This window comes from Coregonus lavaretus, assembly GCF_964263955.1.
Source record: "Coregonus lavaretus genome assembly, chromosome: 17".
Lineage (NCBI taxonomy): Eukaryota > Metazoa > Chordata > Actinopteri > Salmoniformes > Salmonidae > Coregonus > Coregonus lavaretus.
This window is the reverse complement of record NC_140004.1, coordinates 41,409,460-41,425,634: the sequence shown is the minus strand read 5'-3', so window position 1 is coordinate 41,425,634 and position 16,175 is coordinate 41,409,460. Positions and strand designations below refer to the sequence as shown.

At 45.2% G+C, this 16,175-nt stretch overlaps 1 protein-coding gene across 1 annotated transcript in view; it reads left to right on the top strand.

Moving 5' to 3' along the window:
• LOC311145141 (kinase suppressor of Ras 2-like) overlaps positions 1–16,175 on the top strand; it is a gene marked incomplete at both ends in the record, with an annotated part of 139,989 nt that overhangs the window by 26,190 nt on the left and 97,624 nt on the right. Inside the window, one exon of the mRNA XM_084181335.1 lies at positions 13,670–14,213. Within this exon, the coding sequence (XP_084037461.1) occupies positions 13,670–14,213 (544 nt within the window). The remainder of the gene's footprint in view (positions 1–13,669; positions 14,214–16,175) is intronic.

Below are 16,175 nucleotides of genomic sequence, written 5' to 3'. Positions count from 1 at the left end.
CTCCTCCTCCCCCATACTCATCTCCTCTCTTGTCCTCTCCTCCTCTCCTCTCTTGACCTCTCCTCAATCTCCCATTCTCCTGTCCTCTCCTCAATCTCCCCCCAGAGAGGAGAGGAGGAGAGGACAAGAGAGGAGAGGAGGAGAGGACAAGTGAGGAGGACAAGAGAGTAGAGGAGAATGAGAGAGGAGGAGTGGACAAGAAAGGAGAGGACAAGAGAGTTGAGCAGTATGGGAGAGGAGAGGAGAGGACAAGAGTGGAGAGTGTTATGGGAGAGGAGGAGAGGAGAGGGCAAGAGAGGAGAGGACAAGAGAGGAGAGGACAAGAGAGGAGAGGAGGAGAGGACAAGTGAGGAGAGGGGTTTGGGAAAGGAGGAGAGGACAAGAGGAGAGGAGTATGTTAGAGGAGGAGAGGACAAGAGAGGAAAGGACAAGAGAGAAGAGGTGTATGTGAGAGGAGGCGAGGACAGGAGAGGAGAGGACAAGAGAGGAGAGGAGTATGGGAGAGGAGGAGAGGACAAGAGAGGATAGGGGTATGTGAGAGGAGGAGAGGACAATAGAGGAGAGGACAAGAGAGGAGAGGAGTATGGGAGAGGAGGAGAGGACAAGAGAGGAGAGGTGTATGGGAAAGGAGGAGAGGTCTAGAGAGGAGAGGTCAAGAGAGGAGAGGAGTATGGGAGAGGAGGGGAGGACAAGAGAGGAGTATGGGAGAAGAGGTGAGGACAAGAGAGGAGAGGAGGAGAGGACAGGTGAGGAGAGGGGTTTGGGAGAGGAGGTGAGGACAAGAGAGGAGAGGAGAGGGTTATGGAGGGGGGGACAAGAGAGGAGAGGATGGGGGGACAAGAGGAGAAGGGGGGACAAGAGGAGAGGGGAGGAGAGGACAAGAGAGGAGAGGGCAAGAGAGGAGAGGACAAGAGAGGACACTAACCCTAACCCTAACCCATCCTCTCCCATACTCCTCTCCTCTCTGTTCTCTTCTCCTCTCCCATACTCCTCTCCTCTCTTGTCCTCTCCTCCTCTCCCATACTCCTCTACTCTCTTGTCCTCTCCTCCTCTCCCATACCCCTCTCCTTTTGTTCTCTCCTCCTCTTGTCCTCACCTCTTTTGTCCTCTCCTCTCTTGTCCTCTCCTCCTCTCCTCTCTTGTCCTCTCCTCAATCTCCCATTATCCTGTCCTCTCCTCAATCTCCCATTCTCCTCTCCTCTCTTGACCTCTCCTCCTCTCCTCTCTTGTCCTATCCTCCTCTCCCATTCTCCTCTCCTCTCCTCTCTTGACCTCTCCCCCTCTTCTCTCTTGTCCTCTCCTCCTCTCCCATACTCCTCTCCTCTCTTGACCTCTCCTCTCCTCTCCCATACTCTTCAACTCCCTTGTCCTCTCCTCTCTTGTCCACTCCTCCTCTCCCATACTCCTCAATTCTCTTGTAATCTCCTCCCTTGTCCTCTCCTCTCTTGTCCTCTCCTCCTCTCCCATACCCCTCTCCTCTTGTCCTCTTCTCTCCTCTCTTGTCCTCTCCCACACTCCTCTCCTCTCTTGTCCTCTCCTCCTCTCCCACACCCCTCTCCTCTCCTCTCTTGTCCTATCCTCCTCTCCCATTCTCCTCTCCTCTCCTCTCTAGTCCTCTCCTCCTCTCCTCTCTTGTCCTCTCCTCTCTTGGGAGGGGTATGGGAGAGGAGGAGAGGGCAAGAGAGGAGAGGGGTATGGGAGAGGAGGAGAGGACAAGAGAGGAGAGGACGAGAGAGGAGAGGTGTATGGAGAGGAGGAGAGGACAAGGGAGGAGAGGACAAGAGAGGAGAGGACAATAAAGGAGAGGAGTATGTGAGAGGGGGCGAGGACAAGAGAGAAGAGGACAAGAGGGGAGAGGATGAGAGGAGAGGACGAGAGAAGAGTATGGGAGAGGAGGAGAGGAGGAGAGGACAAGAGAGGAGAGGAGTATGGGAGAGGAGGAGAGGAGAGGACAAGAGAGCAGGGGAGTATGGGAGAGGAGGAGAGGACAAGAGAGGAGAGGACATGTGAGGAGAGGAGTATGAGAGAGGAGGAGAGAACAAGAGAGGAGAGGAGAAGAGGAGTATGGGAGAGGAGGAGTGGACAAGAGAGTAGAGGACAAGAGAGTAGAGGACAAGAGAGTAGAGGAGTATGGGAGAGGAAGAGAGGACAGGAGAGAAGAGGACAAGAGAGGAGAGGGGTATGGGAGAGAGGAGAGGACAAGAGAGGAGAGGACAAGAGAGGAGAGGAGGAGAGGACAAGAGAGGAGAGGAGGAGAGGACAAGAATGGAGAGGACAAGAGAGGAGAGGACAAGTGAGGAGGACAAGAGAGTAGAGGAGAATGGGAGAGGAGGAGTGGACAAGAGAGGAGAGGACAAGAGAGTTGAACAGTATAGGAGAGGACAAGAGTGGAGAGGGTTATGGGAGAGGAGGAGAGGACAGGAGAGGAGAGGACAAGAGAGGAGAGGAGGATGGGAGATTGAGGAGAGGAGAGGACAAGAGAGGAGAGGACAAGGGAGGAGAGGAGTATGGGAGAGGAGGAGAGGACAAGAGAGAAGAGGGGTATGGGAGAGAAGGACATGACAGGAGAGGAGAGGACAAGAGAGGAGAGGAGGAGAGGACAAGAGAGGAGAGGACAAGAGAGGATAGGGGTATGGGAGAGGAGGAGTGGAGAGGACAAGAGAAGAGAGGAGTATGGTATTGAAGGAGATGACAAGAGAGGAGAGAAGGAGAGGACATGTGAGGAGAGGAGTATGAGAGAGGAGGAGAGAACAAGAGAGGAGAGGAGTTTTGGAGAGGAGGAGTGGGCAAGAGAGGAGAGGACAAGAGAGTAGAGGAGTATGGGAGAGGAAGAGAGGACAAGATAGAAGAGGACAAGAGAGGAGAGGAGGATGGGAGATTGAGGAGAGGAGAGGACAAGAGAGGAGAGGACAAGGGAGGAGAGGAGTATGGGAGAGGAGGAGAGGACAAGAGAGAAGAGGGGTATGGGAGAGAAGGACATGACAGGAGAGGAGAGGACAAGAGAGGAGAGGAGGAGAGGACAAGAGAGGAGAGGACAAGAGAGGATAGGGGTATGGGAGAGGAGGAGTGGAGAGGACAAGAGAAGAGAGGAGTATGGTATTGAAGGAGATGACAAGAGAGGAGAGAAGGAGAGGACATGTGAGGAGAGGAGTATGAGAGAGGAGGAGAGAACAAGAGAGGAGAGGAGTTTTGGAGAGGAGGAGTGGGCAAGAGAGGAGAGGACAAGAGAGTAGAGGAGTATGGGAGAGGAAGAGAGGACAAGATAGAAGAGGACAAGAGAGGAGAGGAGGAGAGGGCAAGAGTGGAGAGTAGAGGAGTATGGGAGAGGAAGAGAGGAGAGGAGTATGGGAGAGGAGGAGAGGACAAGAGAGGAGAGGAGGATGGGAGAGGAGGAGAGGACAAGAGAGGAGAGGAGTATGGGAGAGGAGGAGAGGACAAGACAGGAGAGGAGGATGGGAGAGGAGGAGAGGACAAGAGAGGAGAGGAGTATGGGAGAGGAGGAGAGAACAGGAGAGGAGAGGGGTGTGGGAGAGGAGGAGAGGACAAGAGGAGAGAACAGGAGAGGAGGAGAGGACAAGTGAGGAGAGGGGTATGGGAGAGGAGGTGAGGACAAGAGAGGAGAGGAGTGTGGGAGAGGACAAGAGAGGAGAGAAGAGGACAGGAGGAGAGGGCTATGGGAGGGGAGGAGAGGACAAGAGAGGAGAGGGGTATGGGAGAGGACAAGAGAGGAGAGGAGGAGAGGAGAGGAGAATGGGAGATTGAGGAGAGGACAAGAGAGGAGAGGAAGAGAGGACAAGAGAGGAGAGGTCAAGAGAGGAGAGGAGTATGGGAGAGGAGGAGACCACAAGAGAGGAGAGGAGGAGAGGACAAGAGAGGAGAGGACAAGTTTTTTACTTAATACTTTATTTTTAATTTTCTTAAAACTGCATTGTTGGTCAAGTGCTTGTAAGTAAGCATTTCACTGTAAGGTCTACACCTGTTGTATTCAGCGCATGTGGAAAATAACATTTGGTTTGATTTGATTCATAGGAGAGGAAGAGAGGACAGTGGATGTGGGAAGAGAGGAGAGAAGAGAGGAAGCTATCTAGCTACTGCTGATGCCATAAGAACCACCATCGTTCACCGTCATCCCATTCATAGGACTAAATAAAAAATGAATCCTTCCAGAGCAGCATATGGCATCCTTTCACAAAGGGTGTGTCCCAAATGGTATCCTGCAGTATTTTTGACCAGAGCCCTATGGGGATAGAATCCATGTTGCCATTCTCTGCCATTTACCACACAACAGCACAAGCCTGGTCCTAATTAGTCTAATTAGTATGCTGTTAACCGCCTATTGTCACAGAACTCTACCTATATGTAAATATCTCCTATTAACAATGGGGATGTGTAATGTGTTGGCCAAATTACCATAAATCATCATCTTGAATAATCACTCCTTCATGTCATCTGACTGGTGTGGTGTATTGTGAATCACTGTGGAGATACTGTACTGTATAGGGCCTCTGCTGCTGCTGGCCAAGTGACAGCACAGAGAACTATGCATAGAGATCCTATTACATTACTCTCTCTGACCAAAATGGCTGAGCTTTTATACTGTCATAAGAACAATCATGTCCATTCTAGTATTCTAATTCCTAATTCTATGGAACAATGGCTGTACATAAATGATTGATAATTGATTGGACTTACAGTGAGGGAAAAAAGTATTTGATCCCCTGCTGATTTTGTACGTTTGCCCACTGACAGACATGATCAGTCTATAATTTTAATGGTTGGTTTATTTGAACAGTGAGAGACAGAATAACAACAACAAAATCCAGAAAAATGCATGTCAAAAATGTTATAAATTGATTTGCATTTTAATGAGGGAAATAAGTATTTGACTTTACTTGGTGGCAAAACCCTTGTTGGCAATCACAGAGATCAGACGTTTCTTGTAGTTGGCCACCATGTTTGCACACATCTCAGGAGGGATTTTGTCCAACTCTTTGCAGATCTTCTCCAAGTCATTAAGGTTTCGAGGCTGACGTTTGGCAACTCAAACCTTCAACTCCCTCCACAGATTTTCTATGGGATTAAGGTCTGGAGACTGGCTAGGCCACTCCAGGACATGAATGTGCTTCTTCTTGAGCCACTCCTTTGTTGCCTTGGCCGTGTGTTTTGGGTCATTGTCATGCTGGAATACCCATCCACGACCCATTTTCAATGCCCTGGCTGAGGGAAGGAGGTTCTCACCCAAGATTTGAAGGTACATGGCCCCGTCCATCGTCCCTTTGATGTGGTGAAGTTGTCCTGTCCCCTTAGCAGAAAAACACCCCCAAAACATAATGTTTCCACCTCCATGTTTGACAGTGGGGATGGTGTTCTTGGGGTCATAGGCAGCATTCCTCCTCCTCCAAACACGGCGAGTTGAGTTCATGGCAAAGAGTTCGATTTTGGTCTCATCTGACCACAACATTTTCACCCAGTTCTCCTCTGAATCATTCAGATGTTCATTGGCAAACTTCAGACGGGCCTGTATATGTGCTTTCTTGAGCAGGGGGACCTTGCGGGCACTGCAGGATTTCAGTCCTTCACGGCGTAGTGTGGTACCAATTGTTTTCTTGGTGACTACGGTCCCAGCTGCCTTGAGATCATTGACAAGATCCTCCCGTGTAGTTCTGGCCTGATTCCTCACCGTTCTCATGATCATTGCAACACCACGAGGTGAGATCTTGCATGGAGCCCCAGGCCGAGGGAGATTGACAGTTCTTTTGTGTTTCTTCCATTTGCAAATAATCGCACCAACTGTTGTCACCTTCTCACCAAGCTGCTTGGCGATGGTCTTGTAGCCTATTCCAGCCTTGTGTAGGTCTACAATCTTGTCCCTGACATCCTTGGAGAGCTCTTTGGTCTTGGCCATGGTGGAGAGTTTGAATCTGATTGATTGATTGCTTCTGTGGACAGGTGTCTTTTATACAGGTAACAAACTGAGATTAGGAGCACTCCCTTTAACAGTGTGCTCCTAATCTCAGCTCGTTACCTGTATAAAAGACACCTGGGAGCCAGAAATCTTTCTGATTGAGAGGGGGTCAAATACTTATTTACCTCATTAAAATGCAAATCAATTTATAACATTTTTGACATGCCTTTTTCTGGATTATTCTGTTGTTATTCTGTCTCTCACTGTTCAAATAAACCTACCATTAAAATTATAGACTGATCATTTCTTTGTCAGTGGGCAAACGTACAAAATCAGCAGGGGATCAAATACTTTTTTCCCTCACTGTATATAGCGTTTTTCTAGACACCCAAATCACTTAGTAAGGGGGAAGCTCACCTCATCCACCACCAAGTCACTCTACAGACAGGTGGAACCAAATAACTAGTATGAATAGGCTTTGGAGCACTCCAAAGAATGAGGGTTACATGCCATACAATGAGAATTACACTCCATAGAATCAGAATTAGACTCCATAGAATTAGAATGACACTCCAAATAATTAGAATGACACTCCAAAGAATTAGAATTACACTCCATAAAATGAGAATTATACTCCATAGAATGTGAATTACACTCCATATAATTATAATTACACTCCATAAAGTTTGAATTACACTCTGTAGAATTGTGAGCTATGCGGAATCATAGGGCGCTACAGAAAGTCATTGCGAGCTATGGGGGAGTCTTGAAGAGCCATAGGAAGCCCATAGAGATAAAGAAGCGTTAAAGAAAAAACTATATGAGTTAAAGGATAAACAATATGAGTTAAAGGATAAACAAAATGAGTTAAATTGATAAACAATATGAGTTAAAGGATAAACAATATGAGTTAAAGGATAAACAATATGAGTTAAAGGATAAACAATATGAGTTAAAGGATAAACAATATGAGTTAAATTGATAAACAATATGAGTTAAATTGATAAACATGAGTTAAAGGATAAACAATATGAGTTAAATTGATAAACAATATGAGTTAAAGGATAAACAATATGATTTAAAGGATAAACAATATGAGTTAAAGGATAAACAATATGAGTTAAAGGATAAACAATATGCAACAAGCAACGGTATTCAATGGTGAAGAAAAAAGCTTTTGTCATAAAAAAAAAAAGTGAGATCACATGAAGTAACTGCAGTCGAGTTCTGTTACTATTTTAATAAAGCAGTTGCTAAGAAACTGGTATGGTTGGTAAATTGAGTCGTTACAGAGCCAAACTTTTTTATGTATCTGATTAGACTTCATTCTTTCTCTATATGCCTTCCAAAAACTGTGACTTCACGGGGTTCTAGCCCTGACAACAGTATTACAGAAACCATTTCAAATGAGCTTTTAATAAAAGAATGAAAAGACTCCAAGGAAATGGATACTCTAATACACTCCAGAGATGGATTATTTCAACTCTTCATCAGTTACATGGATGTTTGCAGACAATATTGGATTATTCGGGTCCTGTGTGTAATGAATGGCTGGGCTGTAATTAGATCAGTATCACATGCTTCACGTGTGTCTCGTCATCATCTATATTAAGAGAGCTAATGTCAGTTTAATGGTATCCACGGGTGAAGAAGGCTTTTTGATGATTTTGAAACATTTCAAGTGAGGAGATGCCAAACTTTGTAATTTCCAGTGGCTTGTTCGTCGTACGCGTTTGCTGATGAAGGATGCTTGAGCATGCGTCATCCTCCCCTTCTATTCCTTTCTGAGCAGTTGAGGAGCGCTCCATCAGGCTCTTTTCCTCTTGCATCCTGGTCTTGTCTGAGGAGTTTAGTGCACTGTGCAGCACACTTCAAGTCTGTTTCAGAGACCCATCAGTGTGTATGTGCGAATATCTCAGTCAGACTTTGACCCCTGACCTCAGACGAGAGGCCTTAAGACACTGTCGCTCACTTGTGTTAATGCAGGCCTCTCCCTTTCCTTCTCCCTCTCTCATCTTCTCTCCTCTACCTTCTCTCTCTCTCTCCCTCTCTGTCTCCTCTCCCTATATCTCTCCTCTCCTCTCCTCTCCTCTCCTCTCCTCTCCCTATATCACTCTCTCTATATACATTCAGGTCCATAAGTACTTGGACTGTGACACAATTTGCATCATTTTGTCTCTGTACGCCACCACAATGGATTTGAAAGGAAACATCAAGATGTGCTTTAAGTGTAGACTTTCATCTTTAATTTAAGGGTTTTGTCAAAAATATTGTATGAACCGTGTAGGAATTACAACCATTTTTTATACATATCCCGCCAATTTTAGGGGCTCAAAAGTAATTGGACAAACTAAAATAATCATAAATTAAATTATGAGTTTTAATACTTGGTTGCAAATCCTTTGCAGTCAATGACTGCCTGAAGTCTGGAACCCATGGACATCACCAGATGTTGAGTTTTTTTTCCCTGGTGATGCTCTGCCAGGCGTTTACTGCAGCGGTCTTCAGTTCCTGCTTGTTCTTGGGGCGTTTTGCCTTCAGGTTTGCCTTCAGCAAGTGAAATGCATGCTCAATTGGATTCAGGTCAGGTGATTGACTTGGCCATTGCAGAACGTTTCACTTCTTTGCCTTAAAGTATTGGGTTGCTTTCGCAGTATGCTTCAGGTCATTGTCCATATGCAATGTGAAGCGCCGTCCAATGAGTTTTGAAGCATTTGGCTGAATCTGAGCAGATAATATAGCCCTTAACACTTCAGAATTCATCTTGCTGCTTTTGTCAGCAGTCACATCATCAATAAATAAAAGGGAATCAGTTCCATTGGCAGCCATATATGCCCACACCATAACACTACCTCCACCATGCTTCATAGATGAGGTGGTATGCTTCGGATCATGAGCAGTTCCTTCCCTTCTCCATACTCTTCTCTTCCCATCATTCTGGTACAAGTTGATCTTTGTCTCATCTGTCCATAAGATGTTGTTCCAGAACTGTACAGGTTATTTTAGATGTTTTTTGGCAAACTGTAATCTGGTCTTCCTGTTTTTGAGGCTTACCAATGGTTTACATCTTGTGGTAAACCCTCTGTATTTACTCTGGTGAAGTCTTCTCTTGATTGTTGACTTTGACACAGATACGCTTACCTCCTGGAGGGTGTTCTTGATCTGGCCAACTGTTGTGAAGGGTTTTTTCTTCACCAGGGAAATAATAATTCTGTCATCCACCACAGTTGTTTTCCATGGTGTTCCGGGCCTTTTGGTGTTCCTGAGCTCACCAGTGCGTTCTTCCTTTTTAAGAATGTACCAATACAGTGAGGGAAAAAAGTATTTGATCCCCTGCTGATTTTGCACGTTTGCCCACTGACAAAGAAATGATCAGTCTATAATTTTAATGGTAGCTTTATTTGAACAGTGAGAGACAGAATAACAACAAAATAATCCAGAAAAACACATGTCAAAAATGTTATAAATTGATTTGCATTTTAATGAGGAAATAAGTATTTGACCCCCTCTCAATCAGAAAGATTTCTGGCTTCCAGGTGTCTTTTATACAGGTAACGAGCTGAGATTAGGAGCACACTCTTAAAGGGAGTGCTCCTAATCTCAGCTTGTTACCTGTATAAAATACACCTGTCCACAGAAGCAATCAATCAATCAGATTCCAAACTCTCCACCATGGCCAAGACCAAAGAGCTCTCCAATGATGTCAGGGACAAGATTGTAGACCTACACAAGGCTGGAATGGGCTACAAGACCATCGCCAAGCAGCTTGGTGAGAAGGTGACAACAGTTGGTGCGATTATTCGCAAATGGAAGAAACACAAAAGAACTGTCAATCTCCCTCGGCCTGGGGCTCCATGCATGATCTCACCTCGTAGAGTTGCAATGATCATGAGAACGGTGAGGAATCAGCCCAGAACTACACGGGAGGATCTTGTCAATGATCTCAAGGCAGCTGGGACCATAGTCACCAAGAAAACAATTGGTAACCCACTACGCCGTGAAGGACTGAAATCCTGCAGCGCCCGCAAGGTCCCCCTGCTCAAGAAAGCACATATACATGCCCGTCTGAAGTTTGCCTATGAACATCTGAATGATTCAGAGGAGAACTGGGTGAAAATGTTGTGGTCAGATGAGACCAAAAGGCAGCTCTTCCTTTGTTTGGAGGAGGAGGAATGCTGCCTATGACCCCAAGAACACCATCCCCACCGTCAAACATGGAGGTGGAAACATTATGCTTTGGGGGTGTTTTTCTGCTAAGGGGACAGGACAACTTCACTGCATCAAAGGGACGATGGACGGGGCCATGTACCGTCAAATCTTGGGTGAGAACCTCCTTCCCTCAGCCAGGGCATTGAAAATGGGTCGTGGATGGGTATTCCAGCATGACAATCAAATCAAATCAAATCAAATTTTATTGGTCACATGCGCCGAATACAACAGGTGCAGACATTACAGTGAAATGCTTACTTACAGCCCTTAACCAACAGTGCATTTATTTTAAACAAAAAAAGTAAAAATAAAACAACAACAAAAAAAAGTGTCGAGAAGAAAAAGAGCAGAAGTAAAATAAAGTGACAGTAGGGAGGCTATATATACAGGGGGGTACCGTTGCAGAGTTAATGTGCGGGGGCACCGGCTAGTTGAGGTAGTTGAGGTAATATGTACATGTGGGTAGAGTTAAAGTGACTATGCATAAATACTTAACAGAGTAGCAGCAGCGTAAAAATGGATGGGGTGGGGGGGCAGTGCAAATAGTCCGGGTAGCCATGATTAGCTGTTCAGGAGTCTTATGGCTTGTGGGTAGAAGCTGTTGAGAAGTCTTTTGGACCTAGACTTGGCACTCCCATACCGCTTGCCGTGCGGTAGCAGAGAGAACAGTCTATGACTAGGGTGGCTGGAGTCTTTGACAATTTTGAGGGCCTTCCTCTGACACCGCCTGGTATAGAGGTCCTGGATGGCAGGAAGCTTTGCCCCAGTGATGTACTGGGCCGTACGCACTACCCTCTGTAGTGCCTTGCGGTCGGAGGCCAAGCAGTTGCCATACCAGGCAGTGATGCAACCAGTCAGGATGCTCTCGATGGTGCAGCTGTATAATTTTTTGAGGATCTGAGGACCCATGCCAAATCTTTTTAGTCTCCTGAGTCTCCTGAGGGGGAACAATGACCCAAAACACACGGCCAAGGCAACAAAGGAGTGGCTCAAGAAGAAGCACCTGAAGGTCCTGGAGTGGCCTAGCCAGTCTCCAGACCTTAATCCCATCGAAAATCTGTGGAGGGAGCTGAAGGTTCGAGTTGCCAAATGTCAGCCTCGAAACCTTAATGACTTGGAGAAGATCTGCAAAGAGGAGTGGGATAAAATCCCTCCTGAGATGTGTGCACACCTGGTGGCCAACTACAAGAAACGTCTGACCTCTGTGATTGCCAACAAGGGTTTTGCCACCAAGTACTAAGTCATGTTTTGCAGAGGGGTCAAATACTTATTTCCCTCATTAAAATGCAAATCAATTTATAACATTTTTGACATGCGTTTTTCTGGATTTTTTTGTCGTTATTCTGTCTCTCACTGTTCAAATAAACCTATAGACTGATCATGTCTTTGTCAGTGGGCAAATGTACAATATCAGCAGGGGATCAAATACTTTTTTCCCTCACTGTAGTTGATTTGGCCACACCTAATGTTTTTGATATCTCTGTTTTGGGTTTGTTTTGATTTTTCAGCTTAATGATGGCTTGTTTCACTGGCATTGACAGCTCTTTGGACTTCATATTGAGGGTTGAAACCAACTCTAGACCTTTCATCTGCTTACTTGTAAATAAACTAATGAGGGAATAACACACACCTGGCCATGGAACAGCTGAGCAGCCAATTGTCCAATTACTTTTGGTCCCTTATAAAGGGGGGGGACCACATATAAAAAGTGCTGTAATTCCTACACCGTTCATCCGATTTGGATGTAAATACCCTCAAATTAAAGCTGAAAGTCTGAAAGGTCTGCACTCATATTCATTATTTAATTTCAACTCCAATATGCTGTGGTAGACAGCTAAAATAATAATAACTTGGTCAATATAAATATTTATGGACCTGATTGGATCTCTCTCTTTCCTCTACCTATCTCTCTCTATCGCTCTCTCTTTCCTCTCCATCTCTCCCTTTATCTCTCTCTCTTTCTCTCTCTCTCTCCTCTCCCTCTCTCTCTTTCCTCTACCTATCTCTCTCTCTTCCCCCCTCTTAAAACGTCACAGATAAGGAAAAACTCCTAAGGGGTAATTTTCTCATTTTCGGAGTTGATAGCCATTAGTGTTATTGCGCTGGATCAGATACTGTAGTCAGAGTTGAGTTTTGATGCTGAGAGCTCTTTAGAGACTGTAGGATTACTACAATGGCTGGGTCTCTAAAGGGCAGAGAGAGAGAGAGAGAGAGAGAGAGAGAGAGAGAGAAGACTGTGTGATTACTACAATGGCTGGATCTCTAAAGGGCCTTGCTATTGAGAAAGGCCGCCGTAGGCAGACCTGGCTCTCAAGAGAAGACAGGCTATGTGCACACTGCCCACAAAATAAGGTGGAAACTGAGCTGCACTTCCTAACCTCCTGCCAAATGTATGACCATATTAGAGACACATATTTCCCTCAGATTACAGCGATCCACAAATAATTTGAAAACAAACCCAATTTTGATAAACTCCCTTATCTACTGGGTGAAAAACCACAGTGTGCCATCACAGCTGCAAGATTTGTGACCTGTTGCCACAAGAAAAGGGCAACCAGTGAAGAACAAACACCATTGTAAATACAACCCATATTTATGTTTATTTATTTTCCCATTTGTACTTTAACTATTTGCACATTGTTACAACACTGTATATATACATAATATGACATTTGAAATGTCTTTATTCTTTTGAAACTTCTGAGTGTAATGTTTACTGTTAATATTTATTGTTTATTTCACTTTTGTTTACTATCTACTTCACTTGCTTTGGCAATGTTAACATATGTTTCCCATGCCAATAAAGCCCTTAAATTGAAATTGAATTGAATTGAGAGGGGGAAGACTGTGTGATTACTACAATGGCTGGGTCTCTAAAGGGCAGAGAGAGAGAGAGAGAGAGAGAGAGAGAGAGAGAGAGAGGGGGGGGGGGGGGGGGAGACTGTGTGATTACGACAATGGCTGGGTCTCTAAAGGGCAGAGAGAGAGAGAGAGAGAGAGAGGGGGAAGACTGTGTGATTACTACAATGGCTGGGTCTCTAAAGGGCAGAGAGAGAGAGGGGGAAGCAAACAATTATCGACCAGGGTTACTGCAGAATATTTTATATATTTTTATCAAATCAATAAACGTTTATTCCCTTTTTCTTTTCTTTGAAGAACAACTGGAGGACGACACATTGCCCAATCATGGAGGTGATTATTCTTCACTGCTTTCCCAAACCAAAACCATTCTGTCTAATTTACTCAACATGAACCCCCATCTCCAGATTCTCATCTAATGTTTAGTGATCAAGGTGGCTGTGGTTCATCAAGCATCACTGTCCGCTACTCCTCTCCTATTTGAACCCCATGCCACATTACATCTGCTGTTGATGTCAGATGCATGCTCTCTCGCTTCTTTGCTCTATCATCAGGCCATTGTTGTTTGTAATCAAATATTTGTTTTAATATTATTGTTAAATGAGTATAAATGTAAATTATTAAGCAGAGTCATGGTATCGGGTGGTTGTTTATGTTATCTGTAACATGTTCCTTCCTTCTCCTCCTCCTTCACAGCAGGTGGTTATGCCAAGCAGGACTGGTCCATCCAGTGGCCCACCTCCGAGTCCGGGAAGGAGAACACTCCCTTCCCCTCTCCCGAACCCAGCCAGTGGGTCCGCTTCCAGCTCTCCCAAAGCCCGAAGGTCCAGGCCAAGTACAAGCAGCAGCAACACAGCCAATGTCACATCCCCCAGGCCCTGCTACCCTATCCGTACGGCCCCTACGTCCAGCCAGACCGCCTCACCGTGGACAGCCACCTGGGTCTGGGGGCCTTCCCTCCCATGGACACGGGTCACCGCTCCCTGCCCCCCTCGCCCCGCCAGAGGCACTTTGCCCACACCCCTCCCCGGACTCCTCTGGTGGTCAACACCATGACCCCCCCGGGCACGCCCCCCATGAGGCGCAGGAACAAGACGAAGGCTCCCGGGACCCCCCCGCCCCCCAGCCGAAAGCTCATCCATCTGCTGCCGGGCTTCACGGCGCTGCACCGCTCCAAGTCACACGAGTTCCAGCTGGGAAACCGCGTAGGTCTGGAGGCAGCTGACACGCAGACACCCAGGTGAGTCATTTGACCTTTGTTTCATCTGGACCCTTAATACTGCTTTCACATAGGATTTATGGTATTTTGCCTGTAAAAACAATTGGGCAATGTTTATATGACCCCTTTACAAACAGGCCCATTTTTACCACATTCTTGCCTGTATAACGTTTTATACCTCCAGTGGGGGATGAGTGGTAGTAGTGGTTGGTGTCAATTTAATAAATCCATTGAGAATATACACCATCAAAAATAAATCCATTATTCATTTCTTTAGGCAGGTCCTAAGAAACATTATAAGACTAATACATTGTATTTTCAAAATAATAGAATAACACATTTTGAGTTAATCAGGCCTATGTTACTGGATTGTGCAGCCATGGCTGCGCAATCCAAATTAAATCAATAGTTAGTTATTTTGTTCAGTAAACAGACAAGACACACCTTCCTGATGACAGTCAACACACATATATATATTATAGTTAGAATATAACAGAATAAATACAACAAATATTTTTCCCACACAACTTGTGTCACGGGATCGTGTGGAACCGCTGTCATATAAAAAAAGTGATATTTTGAAACAGAGCCCAATCTCATGCTTTTTTAAATCCATGTTTCATCTCTTTCCTACCCTCACTCCGCTTTGTTAGGGAGCAGGCGTAGGGTCTTACCTTCATCATGATACCGATAGAAAATAATAACAATCCTATTTTCAAAAGCATGTGAGTCTCTTTCATATTTCACAACCTCTGCAGGCTTTTGGAGTTGCCTATATGCGATCGAGCAAAATATTAAGCCTACACTTGATTTAGGCTACATTTTTGCATGCTAAATGTTTCTGATCCGTGATAGATGAGCAAGTGAACAGATGAGCTTCCACCTCCACTTATTTGCCCAGCCAGAAACCAATTAACCAAATAGCCTATACAGACAGAGATTCAGTGAAACAAAATCACATTGATTGATTATCAGACAAGTCAGTGAAGTCACAGGCTTTTGGTCGGGAGGATGCCTGGAATACTAAGCCGCTGAGTGAAGAGCAAAATAATCCACTTGTTAAACTCCATAACATGCTAGCAAAACGTTCTAATAAATGAGCCAACTAGACAAGACGATCATGGGCAGCACTCACCTCAACTTTTCCCATCCTAATTGTAGATTTAGTGAAAATAAAAATCTGACATTGATTGATTTATCAAGACGAGTTCCCACACTTGTCTCAAAGCATGGCGATGGGTCTGTCCCAATCAAAACGGTGCTTTAATTAACATCTAGATGACCACACGTGGGTAGGCTATTGCTTCACATTTATTACAAGGAGGATTGGATGACTTTGGGAGTTTCAGGAATCAACAGTTTGATACATGCCATCAGTTGCATTAGCCTGCTTTATTCCAATACTTTTGTCATTCAGTGATATTTATTCCCACAGTCATTTATTTATGGATCCATGTGGGTAAGAAAACAGTGCATGCTTAGTGGTGGGTTATGTGAAGAGATGGGCAAAGTGACTTCCGTCGCAATATTTAGAACTGGCAGGAGGATGGTTAACGGGCGCTGCCTAGCAACCATCGATACTTTAGGTGCGTGCCAATGCCGCCTCAGCATCGCGGCTACGTTTCATACTAAGCCGTAGGCAGAACTTTACGGAAAACGATTACAAGGTCGTTTGGCGGAAATACACGTTTTGGCTTTGATACCGGCAATACCTTTCAGATATAAAGAAAAGGCGGGGAAAAAGTTGGCAGGATGATAAAGTTGGCGTCTTAGTATGAAAGGGATATTATTAGAATCCTCTTTTGCAAGTGCCCCTCCCACAGACCCACCTGCCCACTGGCCAAATGATACAACAGCCATGTTGAGTGAACTGTCAGTAATTGGCTTTTGGGGGGCTATTGGTCTACCACAGTAACAACACTTGTAATTCTGGCTGTGATTTTGGAGCAGTTTGTTTTGTTGTAACAAGTTTGATTCTGCTGG